The 22,580-nt window shown below is 36.2% G+C and overlaps 4 protein-coding genes across 8 annotated transcripts; 1 reads left to right on the top strand and 3 right to left on the bottom strand.

Moving 5' to 3' along the window:
* Positions 1-753: 753 nt before the first annotated feature.
* Positions 754-3,028, top strand: LOC107940716 (thaumatin-like protein 1). Its single transcript, XM_016874159.2, has 3 exons — positions 754-1,167; positions 1,237-1,900; positions 2,696-3,028. Exons 1-3 carry the CDS (start codon positions 1,116-1,118, stop codon positions 2,955-2,957), a joined length of 978 nt encoding a protein of 325 aa, XP_016729648.1. The 5' UTR covers positions 754-1,115; the 3' UTR covers positions 2,958-3,028.
* A 1,207-nt stretch (positions 3,029-4,235) lies between these two features.
* On the bottom strand, positions 4,236-8,638 carry LOC107940719 (endoplasmin homolog). The gene is made up of 15 exons (XM_041094841.1): positions 8,483-8,638; positions 8,300-8,411; positions 8,059-8,212; positions 7,891-7,971; positions 7,651-7,762; positions 7,424-7,550; positions 7,198-7,336; positions 6,889-7,006; positions 6,556-6,761; positions 6,247-6,462; positions 5,990-6,155; positions 5,698-5,839; positions 5,263-5,413; positions 4,754-5,155; positions 4,236-4,658 (listed from the first exon to the last, which is right to left on the bottom strand). Exons 1-15 carry the CDS (start codon positions 8,547-8,549, stop codon positions 4,437-4,439), a joined length of 2,415 nt encoding a protein of 804 aa, XP_040950775.1. The 5' UTR covers positions 8,550-8,638; the 3' UTR covers positions 4,236-4,436.
* A 2,034-nt stretch (positions 8,639-10,672) lies between these two features.
* LOC121218137 (endoplasmin homolog) lies at positions 10,673-15,005 on the bottom strand. Its single transcript, XM_041094840.1, has 15 exons — positions 14,849-15,005; positions 14,666-14,777; positions 14,425-14,578; positions 14,257-14,337; positions 14,017-14,128; positions 13,790-13,916; positions 13,564-13,702; positions 13,255-13,372; positions 12,922-13,127; positions 12,613-12,828; positions 12,356-12,521; positions 12,064-12,205; positions 11,629-11,779; positions 11,120-11,521; positions 10,673-11,024 (listed from the first exon to the last, which is right to left on the bottom strand). The coding sequence occupies exons 1-15, from the start codon at positions 14,913-14,915 to the stop codon at positions 10,803-10,805; spliced, it is 2,415 nt and encodes an 804-aa protein (XP_040950774.1). The 5' UTR covers positions 14,916-15,005; the 3' UTR covers positions 10,673-10,802.
* Positions 15,006-15,817: 812 nt separating this feature from the next.
* Positions 15,818-21,414, bottom strand: LOC121218136 (uncharacterized). Of its 5 annotated transcripts, XM_041094838.1 has the most exons (3): positions 21,050-21,414; positions 19,297-19,418; positions 15,818-19,212 (listed from the first exon to the last, which is right to left on the bottom strand). In XM_041094838.1, exon 3 carries the CDS (start codon positions 19,185-19,187, stop codon positions 16,203-16,205), a length of 2,985 nt encoding a protein of 994 aa, XP_040950772.1. In that variant the 5' UTR covers positions 19,188-19,212; positions 19,297-19,418; positions 21,050-21,414; the 3' UTR covers positions 15,818-16,202. The 5 variants fall into 5 exon arrangements, with proteins under 5 accessions (XP_040950772.1, XP_040950769.1, XP_040950771.1 ...); XM_041094835.1 differs by lacking the exon at positions 19,297-19,418 and having other exon boundaries at positions 15,818-19,296; XM_041094837.1 differs by lacking the exon at positions 19,297-19,418.
* Between the last annotated feature and the right edge of the window lie 1,166 nt (positions 21,415-22,580).

Below are 22,580 nucleotides of genomic sequence, written 5' to 3'. Positions count from 1 at the left end.
AATCAAGGACTAGTATGCCAAGGAAATTATGGAAGATGATATGAGCTTATATAATATAAAAATAAAAGAAATATTAATTAAATGGAATTTGAGGGGTCTTCTTAAAAATATATATAAGCTCACTCTAAAAGATAGTTTACTTTATTTTCATCATTTTAAATTTTTTAATTTAGTTATTTTAATTAAATTGATTATTCAAACTAGTGACTCTTTTCTATTAATAAATTACCGCGACATGGTAATTGTATTAACTTTTAACTAAAACTTAAAAACCACACTATAATTAACCCAAAATACTTTTTTCCTCTGTGGAAAAATATATGGAAAAAGTAAACATATATATAACTCTCCCTCACCCACCGGATGCCCAAAGCTCAAGTCAGAGCTTATCCTCTGACAGGCGGTACAATGATGGGTGAAGGTCCTGGCGAGCGTAACGTATTATGGAAGTATTAAACATAAAATTTGGAGCTGTTGCCAACATTTTCATTCCAAAATCCTGCTATAATAAAACCACTTGTAGTGGTAATTGATATAAATTAGGTGTTGAAGGCCCATAATGGAACACCACAGGACACATGTCTAGCTTTTGGAACTCCAAGGAAATGAGGCATAAATGCATTAAACAGAAATTCCAGATTAAAGCAAAAGAATGGTTTGTTTTTTCCTTTTTGGTAGTTGCTTATGTTGTCGCTTGGACAAGGTATATGCATGATTAGCATGTCGATACATATGTGTGAACTTATTACATTAAATCCACAAGCCTCTAAATGGCCTAAAAAGATGACGGAAAATACCTTGATCCAATCACTGCTGCTGGAATTTGAAAAGATTAACCTAAAACGACATTTGGGTTGGTGTAGTAAAATTACGTTGTCTTTTTTCTTGCTTGTAAATTACCAACTACCAAGTAGATTTTGCTCCAACCTTTGAGACAAACAAACAAATTAAATCATTTCTTTTGACGACGCCTGTTTATCATCACTCTTCCACCCCTTAAACTAACCTTTTTCTTCTTCTACATGTTCATCATCACTCCACCAATGCACCCTTCTTTTTCTTCCGACAAATTCAAATATATTTAGTTCATTTACCTGCGAAATTTCACTGCAGATATGGATCTGTTCTTCTCCACTTGTTTATTTAGTCTTCTCTCCATGTTACAAGGTAACATTTCACTTTTCAGCTTGATTTATATTTTGTACATTAACATAACATTGCCTGCCATTTTTGCAGGGATTTCGGGGACTACATTTACAGTAGTGAATAAATGTGATCATACAGTTTGGCCTGGCATTCTGGGCAACTCGCAGTTAGATACCACCGGGTTCGAGCTACTAACAGGCGGGTCACGATCCATCCAGGCACCGCCTAGTTGGTCTGGTAGATTTTGGGGCAGAACCGGATGCATATCGGACCAGAATACGGGTCAACTCACCTGCCAAACTGCTGACTGTGGCTCCACCCAAATGGAATGCAATGGCAAAGGCGCGACCCCACCGGTCACCTTAGCTGAGTTCACGATCGGGTCGGGTACCCAGGATTTCTACGACGTTAGCTTAGTGGATGGATATAATTTGCCGATGTTAGTGGAGCCGAGCAGTGGTTCAGGCACGTGCTTGTCGACGGGGTGTGTTAATGATTTGAACCGGCAGTGCCCGGATAAGTTAAGGGCTCAGTCGGGTCAGGCTTGTAAAAGTGCCTGTGAGGCTTTTGGGAAGCCTGAGTATTGCTGCAGCGGCGCGTATGCTTCACCGGACGCGTGCAAGCCGTCTTCTTATTCGGAGATGTTTAAAGCGGCTTGTCCGAAATCGTATAGCTATGCATACGATGATGCTACGAGTACGTTTACGTGTACAGCTGCTGATTATACGATTATATTCTGTCCTTCATCCACAAGGTAAGCATTAAGGATAGAATTATTAATAATATTCCAATATTTTAATTCACAATACATCTCTAAACTATAAGCTAAATTCTAAATTAGTCCATAATTTTTAAAAAAATTCAATTAAATCTACGGTTTCAAACAATTAGGTCTATTTGTTAACTCAACAGTCAATTTTGATGGTAAATGTTAGCTTAGATTTGACATGATATATATATGTTTAAATACATCAAGCCGAAACTGGCATTTCTAATCATATGGCTACACTAACAGAAAGATCCAAATTTGAATGAACCAAAGATTGATATATTCGTGTCTTGAAAAAAAAAGGTTAACTATTTAGGGCTTGTATTTGGAAATAACTCACACGTTGGGGTTTGAATTAGGTAATTTTTTTCCATTTTAGGGCTTGAACCTTGTTTTTGTCCAAATTAACTCTTGAACTTGACAATTATTCCTACATCGAGACTTGAACTTTAATGTTTTCAAAAAAATATCTGGAACTAACTTAAATAAAAAAAAATACAAGCTCTTATATGAGAATAATTATCAAGTTCGGAAACTAACTTGAATAAAAGAAATTTAGAACTTAGAAAAAAAAAATGTAAACTCCAATGTGGCGACAATCATGAAATTCAGGGCCTAACTTTCCTTATATGAAAAAAAAATGCTAAAATGAAACAGCTTGGTTCCACTTTGTATCAAAATAGAATCTCCTTTTAAACCATTGCTGTAGTTTCTAAAAGGTTACATAAATATCTCGCTTCAATATTAACAGTTTTGGTGTTGTAATTTCTATTTGTACAGTAAAAAATCAGCAAGCAATACAGCCCCAGCAGCAGCAACAACAACAGGGACGACAAGCCCCATATATGGATCAATTACAGGGTCAGGAGAGGTCCCAGCAGACGTCAATATTAGCTCATGGTTTCCTTATTTTCTTACAGGACAGTCTTCCAGGACTGTTTCTTCCTCAGTTTCCCACAACACACTGTTGGCGTCAGCCATTTCCTTTCTCTTCCTCTCATCTCTTGATTTTAGTCATACTTATAACTTTCTCCAAACGTAAAAGCGTAATGTGGAAATTAATTTGCTTAATGAACATTATACTACTGTTGAAGTCCAATTTATTTTTCCAGAGACCATGTGTATAGGAAGCAAAAGGGTTAATTCCATCAAACCTCTCTGAACTATCGCATTTAAATTGATTACAATATTTTAAAATGTTTTAATTAAGAATTAGTATCATATCATCATGTCTTTTCATTAGTCTAGCCGTTAATTTAGACACTAAATAAAAATTCGAATCTAACATACACTATTTTTAAAGCATACGAATTAAATTGTAAACACGTGTGCATATATGATTGGACTTGACCTATTAAAAAACGTAAAATTTAAAAAGATTATTAATTTTTGACAAGTCATATCCAATCTATTTATGAGGTAGGTACAAATATTCTTATAATTTAATTCATATGCTTTAAATATACTTCATGCTAGATTCGAGCATATATCTAACACCCAAACTAATTACTTGACTGATAAATAAATCTAATTATTACAATATTAATACTCTTAAGGATCAGATTAGAATATTTTAAAATTTAAATTGCATGAGAATGCGGGGTTGGAAGAGAGTTGTACTCCAAAAGCAACAAATGAGAAGAAGTGTAGTCATTACTTTTAATTGATTAAGAAAGCATTTGAAGCAAAAGAAAGTGTCTACTTTACTGGGAATCTGAGCAAACACTGAAAAGGAAAAATACCACTTTGCTGGAATTGCAAGCTTGGTGGTTTGATGATTTAATTTAAGCTTGCAATGGAGTTGTATATGGTGTTAAACATTAAAAAAAGCTGCCTTTAAGATTCCTTCTTCAGTGGGGTTGAGACGGTGGATGATGATAAATTGGCAACTTCAGATTCTCATCTACAAAGGGACTGTTGCTCTCTACACTTTCTTTCCAATTTTCTAGTGTGGTCCGAAGCCAAAACCTTCCCTATTTTAGCACAAGCGACAGAGAATATGGTTAAGCCGCAAAGGAGAAACTGCTTTCTAAGGCCAATAATGTAGCAGCATTTTGTGGCTTTTTAACAAAGATGCTTCAGTTCGGGCTCGTGTTTCAATCACTGCGTTCCACGAAATAAGCAGTGTCTCAAAGAATGAAATTGTAGTAAGGCCGCAAAAGTTGCAAGAGCCGACAATTCGGGGCATTTTTCAAGTAAAACGGTTTCCCTTCATCCACTGAAATTGCATAACAATACAAGATATAATCTTAAGCAATGGAAGTTGACCATGTTGACAGATGATAAGATCGAAACAACCATATATCAATACGCGAAAATCTTAAGAGCACTGCGGTGCATTAAAAGAGCAAAAATTGCAGACAGATTAATTTCACAGTCGACTATGGTTTACATATATTCTACTAACTAATGTTTCACTTTATCCAAGTTTCAGACTTGAAAATGCATGTTACAGTTCCTTCGGCTTGTCATCAGAGGGTAAAACTAACTCAGAAGGCATGTCCCCGAGGTTTCAGGCAATCTACAACTCATCTTTGACTGCACTGTCTTTTGTCTCCGACTCTGTCTCGGTTTCTTCTACATCATCATCATCCTCAATTGTTGCATCGGGACTGATATTTAGGCTAGATTTCACTGAGCTGTAGATGCGTGAAGCAAAATCCTTGGGTTCGGGTAGATTGAAACCACTCTCCATTAGAGCCGTCTGGTAAATAAGCTGAGCTGTTTGCTTCACACCCTCATCCTGTAAGATCCACCAAATGATTTCATCAAATTAAGCAAAACTGAATACCGACTCATCAAACATGCATGTTACTGTTTACATATACAGATAAGTACCTCAGAGTCCTTGGCAACTCTCTCACGAAGCTCCTTGATGATTGGGTGTCTTGGGTTAATCTCTAGGATCCTCTTGCCGCGCATGTAAGCTTGCTTGCTAGAATCAGATAGGGTTTGAGATTGCATGATTCTCTCCATATTAGCACTCCATCCGTATTTTGATGTAACGACCACACAGGGAGTGTTGTCCAAACGGTTGCTTATCTTCACTTCATCAACATTATCACTAGCAAGTGCATTCTTCCACCATTTGGTTAGTTCCTTAAATGACTCCTTGAGTTCTTTGTTCTTTTCTTTCCCGATTTTCAGGCCCTCCTTGGATACATTTTGGAACTGCTTTCCCTCATAATCCATAAGGTATTGCATCAGGTACTCATCAACAGGATCAGTGAAGAAAATAACCTGGAAACAACAAAGGTCATTAGAACCCAAGCGCAGATAGAAAAAGAGATACAAATTAAGTAAAAGGGAAGATGAGAAAAGTTGGTTCGGAATGCTTTAGCAGTTACCTCGTAATTTTTCTTCTTAAGCCTCTCCAAGAATGGAGATTTTTCTAATTGTTCCTTGCTGGTTCCTGTAATGTAGAATATATCTTTCTGTCTGGATTTCATCCTTGAGATGTACTGATCAAGTGATGTCAATTTACCATCCGACTTGGTGCTGCAAGGCAATTCATACACTATTACTCATTAGTTACTAGCAGAAAAGTGATTATCATGTGCAAAGAATGCTTCTGTTTGGACTCGATTAAAAGGAAAAACAAATCAAGGCCAAATACTTGTTTTTAAGTTTCAGGATCCAAACCAATCCAAATAATACTGTTTGGTCTTACACACAACTGAAATTTGACGCTTTTAAACCAATCAAATTAATCAGTTCAGTTCGGTTTCTTGATTTTACCCATACAATGCTCATGCCTAAATACCATATACAAAGTTAAATACCTCTCAAATCGAAGGAGTTTTGCCAAGCGATTTCTATTGGTTGCATCCTCAATGATACCGAGTTTAATGGATTTTCCAAATTCATTCCAGAACTTGGTGTATTGTCCCTTTTTCTCGTCATCATCACCAGATGTTTCCACTTCTGCATACCCATCATATTCAGTATCAATATTCACCCAGAAATAACTAGGAATAGAATAGTTTCATTGTCAAAGGCTAGTGGTAGGCAAAGTCTAGGCGGTGAAGTATTAGCAAATTAAATTTAATTCTATAAGGAATCAATATACAATACCTTTCTCATCTTTTCCACTCGACTCATCAGGATCCTCCTCGGCAATTTTACGAATCATATCAAGGGCTTTCCTGATGAGTTTTTTCTTGATTGTTTTCAAACTGCTGTGGGCTTGCAGCATCTCTCTTGAAACATTGAGAGGCAGAGTATCAGAATCAACAAGACCCTGCTCAACAGGTAAACAATAAGAAACAACTCAGAAAACTCATTAGTGAAGATTCAAGTCAACTAAAATAACTTGGAATGTCTTCTATTACCTTCAAGAAGCTAAGATACTTCGGCAAAAGCTCATCAAATTCTTCAGAGATAAAAACTCGTCGAACATACAACTTCAAGTTGGCTTTATTGGTGTTATAGTAACTCTCATATAGATCCTGAGGAGCCTTAGGAGGCACAAACAAAACGGCCTTGAACTCGACATCACCTTCAGCAGTGAAGTGGCTCCAGGCCAAGGGCTTCTCATCACTAAAGTCCTGCAGAGAAGCAGAAATATGCATCGATAAATGATAGAAACTTCTCTATAATGCTTTCGGTACTATGGAGCTAGAAAATATATGGAAAATTACCTTAGCTAGAGAGTGATAGAATTTCGTGTATTCTTCATCTGTCACCTCCTTTGGACTGCGCAACCATATGGCTTTAACATCATTCAGAAGTTCCCATTCATAAGTAGTTTCCTTCACCTTCTTTGTCTTTGATTTCTTTTCAGCATCATCATCCTCACTTTTCTCGGCATCTTCATCTTCTCCTTCCTCGGAAGAGCTGCTATCGGCTGTTTGTGGAAATAAAAGAGAAGGAAACCAAAAACTATAATCAGTTAATCACAACATGCCTACTCTTACAGCATTAAGGAAAAAGACAAGTTTTAAATAAACACTAACAGGCTAGCTAATACATACAGGTTTCCTCCTCATCACTTGGCTCATCTTCATCTGCAGGTACCTCAACATCAACCTCTTTGCTTGCCCAGATATAGATGGGGAAGTTGATGAACTCAGAATATTTCTTCACCAACTCCTGCAGATGAGAAACACAGCATGCTTTGTTAGCATATCTTCAAAAGGCCAAGTTTAAGTAAATACATCAAATTACAAGTTCATGGAAATAACAATTCAAAGGATGGTAACATAATAGAAAATATTTCACAAATGAAAATCAGCATACGCAAAGAATAGGCTATGTAAACAAGAAAAGTTCAAGTTGCTAACCTTCAATTTGCTTTCCTCCAAATACTCCTGAGCTTCATCCCTAAGATGCAATCTAATCTCAGTCCCACGTCCAAGTGGTTCATTCCAAGTATCCTCGGAAATTGCAAATGCCCCATCCGCCTTTGATTCCCATACATACCTGAAGAGAAAAACATATTAATCAAATAATAATTCAACAATCGGTCAAACATTACCATAAGAACTACATTGAAGCTAGAAGACTCACTGTTTGTCATCATTGTGTTTACTAATGACTTCGACATAGTCAGCTACAAGATATACGGAGTAGAACCCAACTCCAAACTGCCCAATCAGATTAAGGTCTCCACTGGATTGCATTTTCTCAACGAATGCTGCACAAAAAAGATAATAACAATAACTTCAGTTTATGTAATCTATACTTAATCAAATATAACTCTACTTCTGCAATATCAAATATAAAGATTTAGTTACCAGAAGTTCCAGATTTCGCAATTGTTCCCAAGTTCTTGATTAGATCTTCTTTTGTCATTCCTATACCTCTGTCGCGAAGGGAAAGAATCTTCTTCTCTTTGTCCAACTTAATCTGCAATTTCATTGCATTTTTAAGGCTCAGCAACGACATTATACACCAGGCTCATTCTAATTAAACGGTAACCGGAGTTCTCTGTAATTAAATTTCAATAAGATAAAGTTTTAGTTTGAAGAACTGACCTGGATATCCAGCTTGGAAGTGTCGCCTTCACCCAAAACTTCTTTGTCTGTGAGTGAAAGGAACCTAATCTTGTCCAGTGCCTTAAATTAAAACAAAAACAATGACTCAACATCGAGTTCGAAACAATTACTGGAAACAATTCAAAGAAGGAAACACATAAAACTTACATCAGAAGCATTGGAGATCAACTCCCTCAGGAAAATATCCTTGTTGCTATAAAGAGAATTGATAATGATATCCATAAGCCGAGACACTTCAGCTTGGAACTCAAACTTCTCCGCATTATTGCGAAGCGATCTCGAAGAGATGGATTCCGATTCCCTAGTAAGAACATTCGGATTCAAAATTCAAGTAAACAAAAAAGAACAAAGTAATGAAAAGTATATTCCAAAACAAAATTATGCTAACCTTTTAACTACATCAGAATCAGTTTGTAAGCCATGAGGCACAGCGCCGATCTTTTCCTCGACTTTAGGAGGATCTACACCTCCTTCCTCGGCATTTGCTTGTACTTTTCTCCCTGAAACAAGTGTAGATCCGGATTCAGCATTTCACAAGCCAGAAAAATAAGGATAAGCAGCGTAAGCTTACCATGATCTGAGAGGAGACTGAGAAGGCAAAGAAGAACCAAAGCGGAAGGGATCGCCCACTTCCTCATAGTTTGCTCAGGCTACCTTTGTTTGTTTTTTTTTTTTTTTTTTTGAAATCTAGTAGCTTTGCCTTCAGTGCAGGATTGAGAGTTCTTATATAAGCGGGGGTTTTAGCGATGTTTTTTGCGATCGAAAAGAGTTGTTGGCGCCAGCGTGGAGGATCTAACGGCTCATGATTTAGTTTGTTGACACGTGGCATGATTTTATTGGTTTAGATTTGTTTCTTTGACGTGGCTGTGTGTTATGGGCAGGCAGGCCCCATATCAGACGACTTCAACTCTTTAGTCAACTTGACCTGATGATCATCAAATGATCGAACGACTCGGCTTTGCTGTAAACGTTGCTTAATATGCTTGGAGGTGTATGAATCACGGTTTCTAGATTGTTCTTTATTACTATCCTTGCCTTACAGTTCTGTGTATTTTCCTTCTCTTTTCCATGTAGATCTATCTCTTCTCTTCTGTAAATCAATTTATACGTTAAATAAATGTATCCTTTTTATTAAAGAAAATAGCTAAATTAGTTTTTATATAATGGGTTAAAAAGTAAATTGATTTACTGGTGAAGTGAAAAAACTTATTAGAGGTCGAAATTAAATTGTAATTTTTATGATAGTAAAAATATAATTTTATAATTTTAATAGTATATCTTTTTAATTTTTAAAGAATTAAATTAAAATTTTATCATTTATAGGAGGGCCATAGTGTAATTTTATTTTTATTAATTTAAAATTTTAAAAGATTTAAAAGATTTTTTTTATGTTAGGGGTCGAGGTCACTGCCAACCTTTTAGCTATCCTTATTTCTATTAAAAATTCATCCAATTGTAATATTAAAAACTAAGATGGATGGGAGAATATCCATACAACGTCATGTGGCATGTTACATATAACTCGTAGTGAAGTATAGAGACCAATTTTTAGTAGTAAAAATAGATAATTCTTAAATCTAATATATAGTAACTAATTTAATTTTTTAAGAAAAAATAGTAAAATATAATTTGACTTTAGCATAGGATGTCCTGAGCTATTATCGGAAATATTTGTTTCTATGATATTTCACTTAAATAAAAAATTATTACATCCTAAAAACTATCAATAGGTATGTATCTATGTATTTATAATTTAAATTTGTCTGAATTGAATTTATTGATCCTGTAATAAATACAATCGCACTGACAAGGTAAAAAACTTGATTAAAAATAAGATTCTCTTTAGCTTTTATAATTACAATGTTTTAATTTGTGAATTTTGACCAACCGAACCAAATTAAATAACACTGAACCAAAGACTACGGTCTGAATCAGTTTTCAGTGTTTTTTTGGGTTTTGTTGGAAGCAAGAAAAAATGCGACAGCATGAAGGTCGTTACAGAATAAGGCATCATCATCATGGAATTAGAACAGTTGGCCTCCGTGAAAATCCATTAATCAGAAGTGAGAAATTACTTGATTCTGTATTTTCAACACAGATTTTAAATGTGGACAGAAAAACAAAAGAAAGCATGCAATTATCCAAATATTGACCGCCATGACCATTCATGCATTTGGATGAGTGATGCAAGAGAGGTAATAAAAGCTCTCAAAAGATAACAAAGCACAATACAATCAAGTTTTTTCTTCCTCTATCACTGGAATGAGGACAAACTTTTGCTATTTGAGTTTTAGTGCATGATACATAGGTACCAATAGGCATGATATAGACAGAACTTGCGCTACCATGATCGTAGTGTTCAAGGAGGTCGTGAGAAGTTGGGTGAGAAAGGACATTATGTAAGACAACTACAGACTATCGAAGTCTAGTATCACTAAAACCCCCATTAGCCAGGGAAAGTGTTAGAAGTTCTTGGGACTGAAAAGACTGCCTTGTATGATGTACTAGAAATCAAAGCGGATCTCCAAATGTAAACCAAAGATCATTAATGAAACTCCTCATGCACTAGGCATCCCTAGAACAGTGCTCTTACATGTAGAACCGCAGGTTCTTTTACTTCTAAAACCGACTATCGTCATCAAAATTAAAAAGAAGCCACCATAATATACCTTCCAAACAAGCTAATCATGCAAACCAGTATATACTGTCAACAAAAACACATTCCACAGACAAAATCGATGAGACTTCTCAACACTCGAAATGAAAGAACTACGTAAAATTTCTTTTTATCCTAGTTTCAGACTTGAAAATGCATGTTACAGTTCAATCGGGAATGTCTTCAGAGGGTAAAACAAACTCAAAGAGTATATATCCTCGAGGTTTCAGGAAATCTACAACTCATCTTTGACTGCACTGTCTTTTGTCTCCGACTCTGTCTCGGTTTCTTCTACATCATCATCATCCTCAATTGTTGCATCGGGACGGATATTTAGGCTAGATTTCACTGAGCTGTAGATGCGTGAAGCAAAATCCTTGGGATCGGGTAGATTGAAACCACTCTCCATTAGAGCCGTCTGGTAAATAAGCTGAGCTGTTTGCTTCACACCCTCATCCTGTAAGATCCACCAAATGATTTCATCAAATTAAGCAAAACTGAATACCGACTCATCAAACATGCATGTTACTGTTTACATATACAGATAGGTACCTCAGAGTCCTTGGCAACTCTCTCACGAAGCTCCTTGATGATTGGGTGTCTTGGGTTAATCTCTAGGATCCTCTTGCCGCGCATGTAAGCTTGCTTGCTAGAATCAGATAGGGTTTGAGATTGCATGATTCTCTCCATATTAGCACTCCATCCGTATTTTGATGTAACGACCACACAGGGAGTGTTGTCCAAACGGTTGCTTATCTTCACTTCATCAACATTATCACTAGCAAGTGCATTCTTCCACCATTTAGTTAGTTCCTTAAATGACTCCTTGAGTTCTTTGTTCTTTTCTTTCCCGATTTTCAGGCCCTCCTTGGATACATTTTGGAACTGCTTTCCCTCATAATCCATAAGGTATTGCATCAGGTACTCATCAACAGGATCAGTGAAGAAAATAACCTGGAAACAACAAAGGTCATTAGAACCCAAGCGCAGATAGAAAACGAGAAATAAATTAAGTAAAAGGGAAGATGAGAAAAGTTGGTTCTGAATGCTTTAGCAGTTACCTCGTAATTTTTCTTCTTAAGCCTCTCCAAGAATGGAGATTTTTCTAGTTGTTCCTTGCTGGTTCCTGTAATGTAGAATATATCTTTCTGTCCGGATTTCATCCTTGAGATGTACTGATCAAGTGATGTCAATTTACCATCCGACTTGGTGCTGCAAGGCAATTCATACACTATTACTCATTAGTTACTAGCAGAAAAGTGATTATCATGTGCAAAGAATGCTTCTGTTTGGACTCGATTAAAAGGAAAAACAAATCAAGGCCAAATACTTGTTTTTAAGTTTCAGGATCCAAACCAATCCAAATAATGCTGTTTAGTTCTACACACAACTGAAATTTGACGCTTTTAAACCAATCAAATTAATCAGTTCAGTTCGGTTTCTTGATTTTACCCATACAATGCTCATGCCTAAATACCATATACAAAGTTAAATACCTCTCAAATCGAAGGAGTTTTGCCAAGCGATTTCTATTGGTTGCATCCTCAATGATACCGAGTTTAATGGATTTTCCAAATTCATTCCAGAACTTGGTGTATTGTCCCTTTTTCTCGTCATCATCACCAGATGTTTCCACTTCTGCATACCCATCATATTCAGTATCAATATTCACCCAGAAATAACTAGGAATAGACTAGTTTCATTGTCAAAGGCTAGTGGTAGGCAAAGTCTAGGCGGTGAAGTGTTAGCAAATTAAATTTAATTCTATAAGGAATCAATATACAACACCTTTCTCATCTTTTCCACTCGACTCATCAGGATCCTCCTCGGCAATTTTACGAATCATATCAAGGGCTTTCCTGATGAGTTTTTTCTTGATTGTTTTCAAACTGCTGTGGGCTTGCAGCATCTCTCTTGACACATTGAGAGGCAGAGTATCAGAATCAACAAGACCCTGCTCAACAGGTAAACAATAAGAAACAACTCAGAAAACTCATTAGTGAAGATTCAAGTCAACTAAAATAACTTGGAATGTCTTCTATTACCTTCAAGAAGCTAAGATACTTTGGCAAAAGCTCATCAAATTCTTCAGAGATAAAAACTCGTCGAACATACAACTTCAAGTTGGCTTTATTGGTGTTATAGTAACTCTCATATAGATCCTGAGGAGCCTTAGGAGGCACAAACAAAACGGCCTTGAACTCGACATCACCTTCAGCGGTGAAGTGGCTCCAGGCCAAGGGCTTCTCATCACTAAAGTCCTGCAGAGAAGCAGAAATATGCATCTATAAATGATAGAAACTTCTCTATAATGCTTTCGGTACTATGGAGCTAGAAAATATATGGAAAATTACCTTTGCTAGAGAGTGATAGAATTTCGTGTATTCTTCATCTGTCACCTCCTTTGGACTGCGCAACCATATGGCTTTAACATCATTCAGAAGTTCCCATTCATAAGTAGTTTCCTTCACCTTCTTTGTCTTTGATTTCTTTTCAGCATCATCATCCTCACTTTTCTCGGCATCTTCATCTTCTCCTTCCTCAGAAGAGCTGCTATCGGCTGTTTGTGGAAATAAAAGAGAAGGAAACCAAAAACTATAATCAGTTAATCACAACATGCCTACTCTTACAGCATTAAGGAAAAAGACAAGTTTTAAATAAACACTAACAGGCTAGCTAATACATACAGGTTTCCTCCTCATCACTTGACTCATCTTCATCTGCAGGTACCTCAACATCAACCTCTTTGCTTGCCCAGATATAGATGGGGAAGTTGATGAACTCAGAATATTTCTTCACCAACTCCTGCAGATGAGAAACACAGCATGCTTTGTTAGCATATCTTCAAAAGGCCAAGTTTAAGTAAATACATCAAATTACAAGTTCATGGAAATAACAATTCAAAGGATGGTAACATAATAGAAAATATTTCACAAATGAAAATCAGCATACGCAAAGAATAGGCTATGTAAACAAGAAAAGTTCAAGTTGCTAACCTTCAATTTGCTTTCCTCCAAATACTCCTGAGCTTCATCCCTAAGATGCAATCTAATCTCAGTCCCACGTCCAAGTGGTTCATTCCAAGTATCCTCGGAAATTGCAAATGCCCCATCCGCCTTTGATTCCCATACATACCTGATGAGCAAAACATATTAATCAAATAATAATTCAACAATCGGTCAAACATTACCATAAGAACTACATTGAAGCTAGAAGACTCACTGTTTGTCATCATTGTGTTTACTAATGACTTCGACATAGTCAGCTACAAGATATACGGAGTAGAACCCAACTCCAAACTGCCCAATCAGATTAAGGTCTCCACTGGATTGCATTTTCTCAACGAATGCTGCACAAAAAAGATAATAACAATAACTTCAGTTTATGTAATCTATACTTAATCAAACACAACTCTACTTCTCCAATATCAAATATAAAGATTTAGTTACCAGAAGTTCCAGATTTCGCAATTGTTCCCAAGTTCTTGATTAGATCTTCTTTTGTCATTCCTATACCTCTGTCGCGAAGGGAAAGAATCTTCTTCTCTTTGTCCAACTTAATCTGCAATTTCATTGCATTTTTAAGGCTCAGCAACGACATTATACACCAGGCTCATTCTAATTAAACGGTAACCGGAGTTCTCTGTAATTAAATTTCAATAAGATAAAGTTTTAGTTTGAAGAACTGACCTGGATATCCAGCTTGGAAGTGTCGCCTTCACCCAAAACTTCTTTGTCTGTGAGTGAAAGGAACCTAATCTTGTCCAGTGCCTTAAATTAAAACAAAAACAATGATTCAACATCGAATTCGAAACAATTACTGAAAACAATTCAAAGAAGGAAAAACATAAAACTTACATCAGAAGCATTGGAGATCAACTCCCTCAGGAAAATATCCTTGTTGCTATAAAGAGAATTGATAATGATATCCATAAGCCGAGACACTTCAGCTTGGAACTCAAACTTCTCCGCATTATTGCGAAGCGATCTCGAAGAGATGGATTCCGATTCCCTAGTAAGAACATTCGGATTCAAAATTCAAGTAAACAAAAAAGAACAAAGTAATGAAAAGTATATTCCAAAACAAAAATTATGCTACCTTTTAACTACATCAGAATCAGTTTGTAAGCCATGAGGCACAGCGCCGATCTTTTCCTCGACTTTAGGAGGATCTACACCTCCTTCCTCGGCATTTGCTTGTACTTTTCTCCCTGAAACAAGTGTAGATCCGGATTCAGCATTTCACAAGCCAGAAAAATAAGGATAAGCAGCGTAAGCTTACCATGATCTGAGAGGAGACTGAGAAGGCAAAGAAGAACCAAAGCGGAAGGGATCGCCCACTTCCTCATAGTTTGCTCAGGCTACCTTTGTTTGTTTGTTTTTTTTTTTTTTTTCAAATCTAGTAGCTTTGCCTTCAGTGCAGGCTTGAGAGGTCTTATATAAGCGGGGGTTTTAGCGATGTTTTTGAGATGGGAAAGATAGTGTTAATTGGTTATTGGCGCCAGCGTGGAGAATCTAACGGCTCATGATTTTTTTGTTAGGACGTGGCGGGAGTTTATTGGTTCCAATTTGGTTCTTCGACGTGGAGAGAAGGCCGTGTGTTTTGGGCACGCAGTCCCCATATCAAACGACTTGAACTCTTGAGTCAACTTGATCTGATGATCATCAAACAAACGAACAACTTGGGTTTCTTGTAAACGTGGCGTATTATGATTGGAAGTGTATAAATTACGATTTCTAGATGGTTCTTATCGACTATTCTTAACTTAAAAGTTCTGCGTGGTTTCCTGGTCTTCCCCATTTTGATGTTTGGGATCAATAAAAAAAGTATTTGTTTCTTTGGTATTTCACTTCAATTAAAAATATTAATTGAACCCCGTTCTCAAACTATAAATACGTGTTTATGTATTTGTAACTTGATTAAATTAGAATTTGATTTATACATTAAGTTCAAATTAATCTTGAATAGAATCGTGCTTATAATTTGATTAATATATTTTTTTTTATGAATGACAAATTCATTAATCTAAGAATGTAGTTAAAACTATTAGAAAAAAAAATACCGTGCAGTAACTGTTAATACAATATTAATATAAAGTTAATTAGAACATTTTTTTACTAATACAATATTAATATACAGTAAATTAGAAAATGATAATTTGAGGACATTAAGTATAATTAAGCCTTTTAAAAACTAAGATCATTCACGTATAAACTGTGGTTGCCAAAAGGAGAGAAAATGGTAGCTTAGTTTTCTGGAACTTTGTGTTTTATCATGGAAAATATGTTACAACTACAATGAACCTAACCTTGTGTGGTTGCAATGGCCTTCAATGGAACAGAAAAAAGAAAACAAGACGGTAAGGTAAAACTAGAACAATTAAAACCTATTTTCCTTCCCTTCAGCAATCAATCTTATGAATTACATTACATTCCTGATTCCCTATTTAACTCAGTTCAAACTCCCCTCCTACGAAGCCAATGGGTTCTTTGATTTTCCAAGTATCCTTGCAAAGCAAGCATCAATTAGCTTGGACTTAACTCATCCCAAGAGAAGGGGCAGCATAAATATGAACTTGCTAGTTCCATGGAAATTGCTCTCTGTAGTTGATTTGCTTTTGGCTGGCTCCCAACGACTATCTGGTTCCTTCCCTTTTTGCACCAACTCCGGAACTAGAGGAGGGTTGAGTATTCACACTCAAATGCTCGACAGGCATGAAAGGCTGCCTTAAACTCATGAAATCTCTATTTCCTCCCTCAATTGCTAAACCAGAATTTAAATCGAAATTTGGTCGTGAGGGGACCAAACCATTTAAACCAACATTTGTGTTGTTCATGCCCATAATGAACTGTGGTTGAGTGTATGCTGGAGGAACGGCATATGTAGAGCCCATTGTTTGAGGCACAACAGTTGCTCTTGAATCTCTTGAATCAACCATATACGGGATTGAACCACTAGCCCCATAAATGGCAGAAGAGAAGGAAATAGTTGGTGCCATAGCCACTCCATTATAACTGAATGCAGGAGAATGTGAATATGGCATATTGGGACTTAACCCCAGAAAACCTCCTGTCCTTGTGATGTTTGCATCTCTTGCAGGCTCAAAGGCCTTGCCATGTAGCAAGGATACAACCTGAGGAATGGAATCCTTCCTATTGACTTCCACTCTTGTTCCCATCAGAGAAATAACAGGATCATTTGGTTTAGGCCCTCCACCATATGCATTAACATTTTGGGAACATTTACCATGATAAGGCCTTTGTTCTGAGGCATCATTGTGACTGTATGGTCTGTCATTCAAGTCAATGTTCCTCATAGAAGGTTGCATTGATGATGATGACAGAGCAGGTGATGGGTTATGGTGCCCATTCATGTCGTAGAAGAACCGTCCCTCTACTCTTGAGTCTAATGATGAAGCATCAACATCATCGTTGATACAGTTTAAATCCAGTTTAAGTCTCTTGGATTTTCTTGGACTCACTTCAAGTGAAGACTCTATGGAATTGAGGCTTGACAAGGCTGTAACCTGTTTGCCTGACATTAGTTCAGCACCTTTTTCATCACCAGCTTCAGCAACATTAAGATCAAAATCAATGCAATCCATCCTCTGTTTTGTGCTACTGCTTGTTCCCCCAAGAGAGAGAGTTTTTTCACCATCAGAATTTCGACAAGCTGATGCTGGGCGAAAAGCACTTGTGGCGGCAGATCCTTTCCATCCGAGAGCCCCCTCAAACTGTAGAGGAGCTACAGGAAAGCCATGAGCAGCTGCTGCCCTTGAAGCAGAAACCACTGAAACGGGGGTGGAGATGGAATTGACTGTTTGTTCTACATCATCAGAACAGATTTCCTGGTTCAGGTCAAACTCACATAGGCATTTAGTGTTAGGTTCAGGTTCTTGAGCCACAGTCACCTGAGAGGACTCCATGAGATGCAAACCATTTTCCTTTTCATTGTCTGCATTATCTGAACTAACCACGCACCCCTCCCCCTCATTATATGCTTCAGTAGATTGATTGTGTCCAGTAGACACCCCACTTGGTATAACCTGAGCAGGTAGGTCTTGCTTTGCATTTAAGGAGTCTGGGGTACTAGGTTGCTCAATTCCACCTCCTGAAATCTTCTCTGAAGAGCTGCATGAAGCCTCTCTGTCATCTACTACTTCTCGTTCCACTTCTTGAGCAACTTGTCGGGCAACTTCCAGAGCATCAACTATGCCATAGTCAAGCTCCATATCAGACATTCTCCTATTGATCACATCAGGACTAACATAATTGGCACCACGCCTCGAATCCTCCATGCCATAATTCTCCTTACCTTCATCTGCTGCTCCAGTGAGTTCCGTCCTGGAAAAGATAGTGTCCAGATTCCCAGGCTTTCTATATTTAAACTCATTTTCAGAGGAGCTCCACTTGCCCAAATGAGGCTCACTACCTTTGCCTGTGGTCTTGAACTGCTGTGAACCATTGCCCAAATGATTCATAACTCCACTATCATCCATTGCCTTCTTTGGCTCAGACACAGGGGCCTTATCATCACCAATAGCAACAAATTTTAGGACATCACTCTTACTGGCTTCAGACTCATTTTGCAAATTTGGTTCTGCTATAGCCTCCTGAGCACTTCGAACAAGAACACCAGAAGACACTAGAACATGTTCTGAAGTACTAGAGGAAGAAACTGTCATATCCAACTTCTGGTTTTCATCAATTGGTAACCCATTCAACTTCTGAGCATCTGAAACTTCAACATGTTCTTGCTTTGATTCTGGCAAACTGCAGACCTCAACAGAAGCAGTTTCTTCCACAGTAGTTGCCAGAGGCTCTTCCTTCATAGATGACTTCTCTTGAATGGGATTAGGCATGAAAGAGGAAGCCATATGACTTTGAGATCTGTTTTCCAGGTTTGCGTGATCTGAGTTTATGTTAGACTCGAGCTGATCATTAGTACTTTCAATGTGAAAATCTTTATCACTTTCTGACTGAACACCATCTAGGTTTGAAGGAAGGTTCTCAACTTTTGCAGCATCTGTTCCATCAATTTCTTCATGGGCATTTGCTCCAGAAGGACCACCTCTGACAGAAGATTCTGGCCCGCTGTTTTCTACAGTAACTTTTGCACTGTCTGAAATCCCGTAGTCATGTCCACCAGTATCAATATCACCATTGGCAACCTTATCCTGTTTCAAGTTGTCAAAGAGCAATCTAGCTCCGTCCTGAACTCGAGGGCTATTGTGGCCAAGAAGATTCTTCACTGTAATCCGGATCTCAGAAGAAATAGACCTCTCATTATTTCTATGCAACTTTTCAAGAGCTCGTAAGAGTGCAGTAATTGATTCTTCCACAAAATTGCCACTAGACTCATTACCGCAATCTTGAGCATCCTTAAGCCATCCATCAAGGAAACAGAGTCCATCTAGTTGAACAAAAAGATCGAGACAATCCTTATTCTCAGTCGCAGCAATTGTACTTGCAACAGCAGTCCACTGCCTGGTCACATCACTAACATTCTTTCCAACAACATCTTTCTCTTTCTTCATTACAGTTAGTAGCTCCTCAACTCGAGAAGGGGATGTCAGCCCGTCTTTCATCTCAGTCAATGTAAAAAAATCTTCCAGCGTCATGGTGCTTCAGTTGCAAAACCACCAACTACAGAAGACATTATAACCTGATAAAAATTTTTGTGCCATCTAAAACAGGAGTAAAGCTTCAAGGCGAAGTCCAAGAACAAACCTGTTAAATAACATGACGTTAATTCTGCATCTCCAAATTTCTAACTAAAATGCAACATCTTGCAAACAAATTAGTGGTATCAAAAGCCACTACATGTTCAAACATCAACCCGAGTAGCATAGCTATGAATAATACAGAATTTAATTAGAAACACATCCATATATATAGCTACATTTCTTGAAAAAGAAAATTTTAGTTATGCGATACTGCATCCATTCTTCCATAAAAGTAGGGGCGATATCAATTTCTTTTGAAAAAAAATTGCAGTTACCACACAGGATTAAATTTTTTCAGAAACTAAACCGAAACCAAATGGAATCCCACCGGTTCGAATCAGTTCAGTTCATCGGTTTTTAAATTTTTTCTAAAAGTATCTTTAATATAGTATTTTAAAGATGTCTTCACTAATTTAAATATAAAATATTTATTTTTATATCATAAAAGATCTAAAAATAGTTATAAATTAAATAAAAATAGAATTCGCTTTAGTTCGGATAATTACAGTTCTTTAATTAGAGAACTGTGAATGAACCGACCAAATTAAATATAACTGAACCAAACACTACGGTCTGAATCAGTTTTCGGTGTTTTTTCTTTTGGTTTTTGCTTAGCCTGACATACAAGCAAGAAATAATATGACAGCATGAAGCTCTTTACAATAAATAAAAAAACAATAGAAAGCATGTAATTATTGACCATTCATGCATTTGGATGAGTGATATAAGAGAGGTAATAAAAGCTCTCCAAAGATAACAAAATACAATGAACCTTTTTCATCCTCTATCACTGCAATAAGGACAAGTCTTTGCTTTTCAATTTTAGTGCATGATATAGACAGCACTTGCACTAACATGATCAGAGTGTTCAAAGAGATCACAGAAAGGTGGTTGAGAGAGCACATTACGTTAGACAACTACTGGAAAAATCTAGTGAAGCCTAGTACCACTAAAACCCCCCATTAGCCAGGGAAAGTGTTAGAACTTCGGACTTCAACTAAAAAGATTTGAAGTTCATGGGATGGAAAAGACTGCCTTGTATGATGCAGTCAAAAGCAAAGTGGATCTCCAAATGTGTACCAAAGAATTTTCAATGATGAAACTTCTAATGCACTAGGCATCCCTAGAACAGTGCTCTCACATGTAGAACCTCAAATTCTTTTACTTCTAAAACAGATTATCATCACCAAAATTAAAAAGAAAGAAGCTAAAGTCACCATAATATACCTTCCAAACAAGCTAATCGTGCAAACCAGTATATACTGTCAAGAAAAACACATTCCAAAGACAAAATCGATGAGACTTCTCAACACTCGAATTAAAAGAACTACCTAATATCTACCACAATAGAATTTGAATCCTAAAACAGAATCACGCCAAAACCAAAATAACATACAAGAACCTATTCATAAATTGCAGGCAAAATAAACCAAAAACTGAAAGATAGTTCCTCCAGTTTCCTCTAAAACTATAACCAGGCAAAGCGAGAGCAATTACTATAAACAAAAAAAATCTAAACCCTAAAAGTCAAAACCAGTAGAAACAGCAAGACAAAACCCTAGCTTTACTGCTCAATATCATAGGAGTGCTTTGAATTTAAACGAAATCTATTTTAATTAAAATTATATTAACGTAGAATTACTAGCTGATTTTATTAATAATGTTAATCCTCAATACATAACTAAAATGATAATAAACCAAAAGGAATTAAAACAAAATGCAAGAAATCGAGAAAGCGAGACACGTAGTTCATTCACCTTCATCAGAAAAGGAGTTTCAAAAAGAGGAAAGATGAAACCCTAGCTCCAAAGCTCACCTCCGATAGGTAGATGACACCAAACTTTTTTCTCTCTAAAGAGAAAAATTTTCTCTCTTTCTGTTTTAAGGCTTTGAGCTTTTCCCTCTCTTTGCAGATTAGGGGGTGTTTTTTTTCTTGTTTGGGTTAAAATTTTGTACTTTTATCTCTCTCTTCACAAAACCCTTTGCTTTGTCCTCAGCGAAGCTTTTTTTTGGAAACAGATTGAGACAGCGAGAGCTAGAGAAAGAGAAAGAGAGCAACGTTTCTTTTCTCGTAATTTTCTGGGTTTTGCTAACTTTGATTTTTTTTTTTTTTACTTTGTCAATTTTCTTGTCGGTTTTAGTTTTTGTTTCGCGGTTAGGGGATGGCAAAGGCACGTGCAGGGCGTGCTTGATAATCAGGAATAGGTAAAAATCTATAACAGGTCCCTGTATTTTAAAGACAAGATTAAATTCATCCTTTTGATATTAAATACATCGATTTAATCTCTTTACTATTAAAAAAATAATCCTTCCAAAAAATCAAATAAATTTAAAATTTATTATTTTAAAGAGTCATTTAGGACATTAATATTTTTAAAGATTATAAATTTAAAATTTATTATTTTAAAGAGTCATTTAGGACATTAATATTTTTAAAGATTTTATAATTTTACAAATAAAATCTTTCGAAACTGAATTGCAAACAAAAAAATTTTATGTTATTTTCTAAACAATAAATATTAAATTAGTTAAAATTTGACTTTGGTATACTGATCAAATTGATTGATTTAAAGCTAAATCCTTAAGTCCCAGTTTTTAAGAGTTGATCACATAAAGACTAAATCTCAAACTTTTAAAATATAATACAAAATAAGTAAATGTTCACGTCTTAAAATATAATACATGATAGTTGAATTAAATATTACTTGAAAAGAAAAGAAAAAAAAATTAAACATAATTTGAAGTATGATACACATTATTTAAAAACCCTTATTTGAGTACTCTTGAAAAGATTTGGCCTTTGTTTTGTTTGACCATTTTAAAAGGTTTAGCCTTTAGATTTAGCCATTATATAACCATTTTGAAAATAGTTTATACGTGAACGACCCCAAAAAGGAAGCATTGAGCCTTCATTTAATAATAAAAGGACTAATTTGATTCATTTCTTAGAAAATAGTTGACTTAAAAGTTACTTTTACAATAATAATAAAAAGGTAAACTACGCTCAATGTTACTAAACTATTAGTAAGTTTACATTTTGGTCATTTAACTTCAAAAAGTAATAAGATAATCACTAAATTATTCAAAAGTTTCATTGAAATCACTGAATTATTCAAAAGTTTTTATTTAAGTTATTGAGTTATTAATTTTTTTTAATTCAGCTATTGAACTCCAAACGACGATTCAACGATCGATGTGATAAATCAATGCCTATTGATGAGTAAAACATTCCTTAGATCTTAGTTGATTTGATGATCAATGTTGAAGATTAGAGAAAAAAATTATTTA

This window comes from Gossypium hirsutum, chromosome D06, assembly GCF_007990345.1.
Source record: "Gossypium hirsutum isolate 1008001.06 chromosome D06, Gossypium_hirsutum_v2.1, whole genome shotgun sequence".
NCBI classification, from domain to species: domain Eukaryota; kingdom Viridiplantae; phylum Streptophyta; class Magnoliopsida; order Malvales; family Malvaceae; genus Gossypium; species Gossypium hirsutum.
Note: the sequence above shows the minus strand (reverse complement) of the source record. Positions and strands in the feature narration are given on the sequence as shown.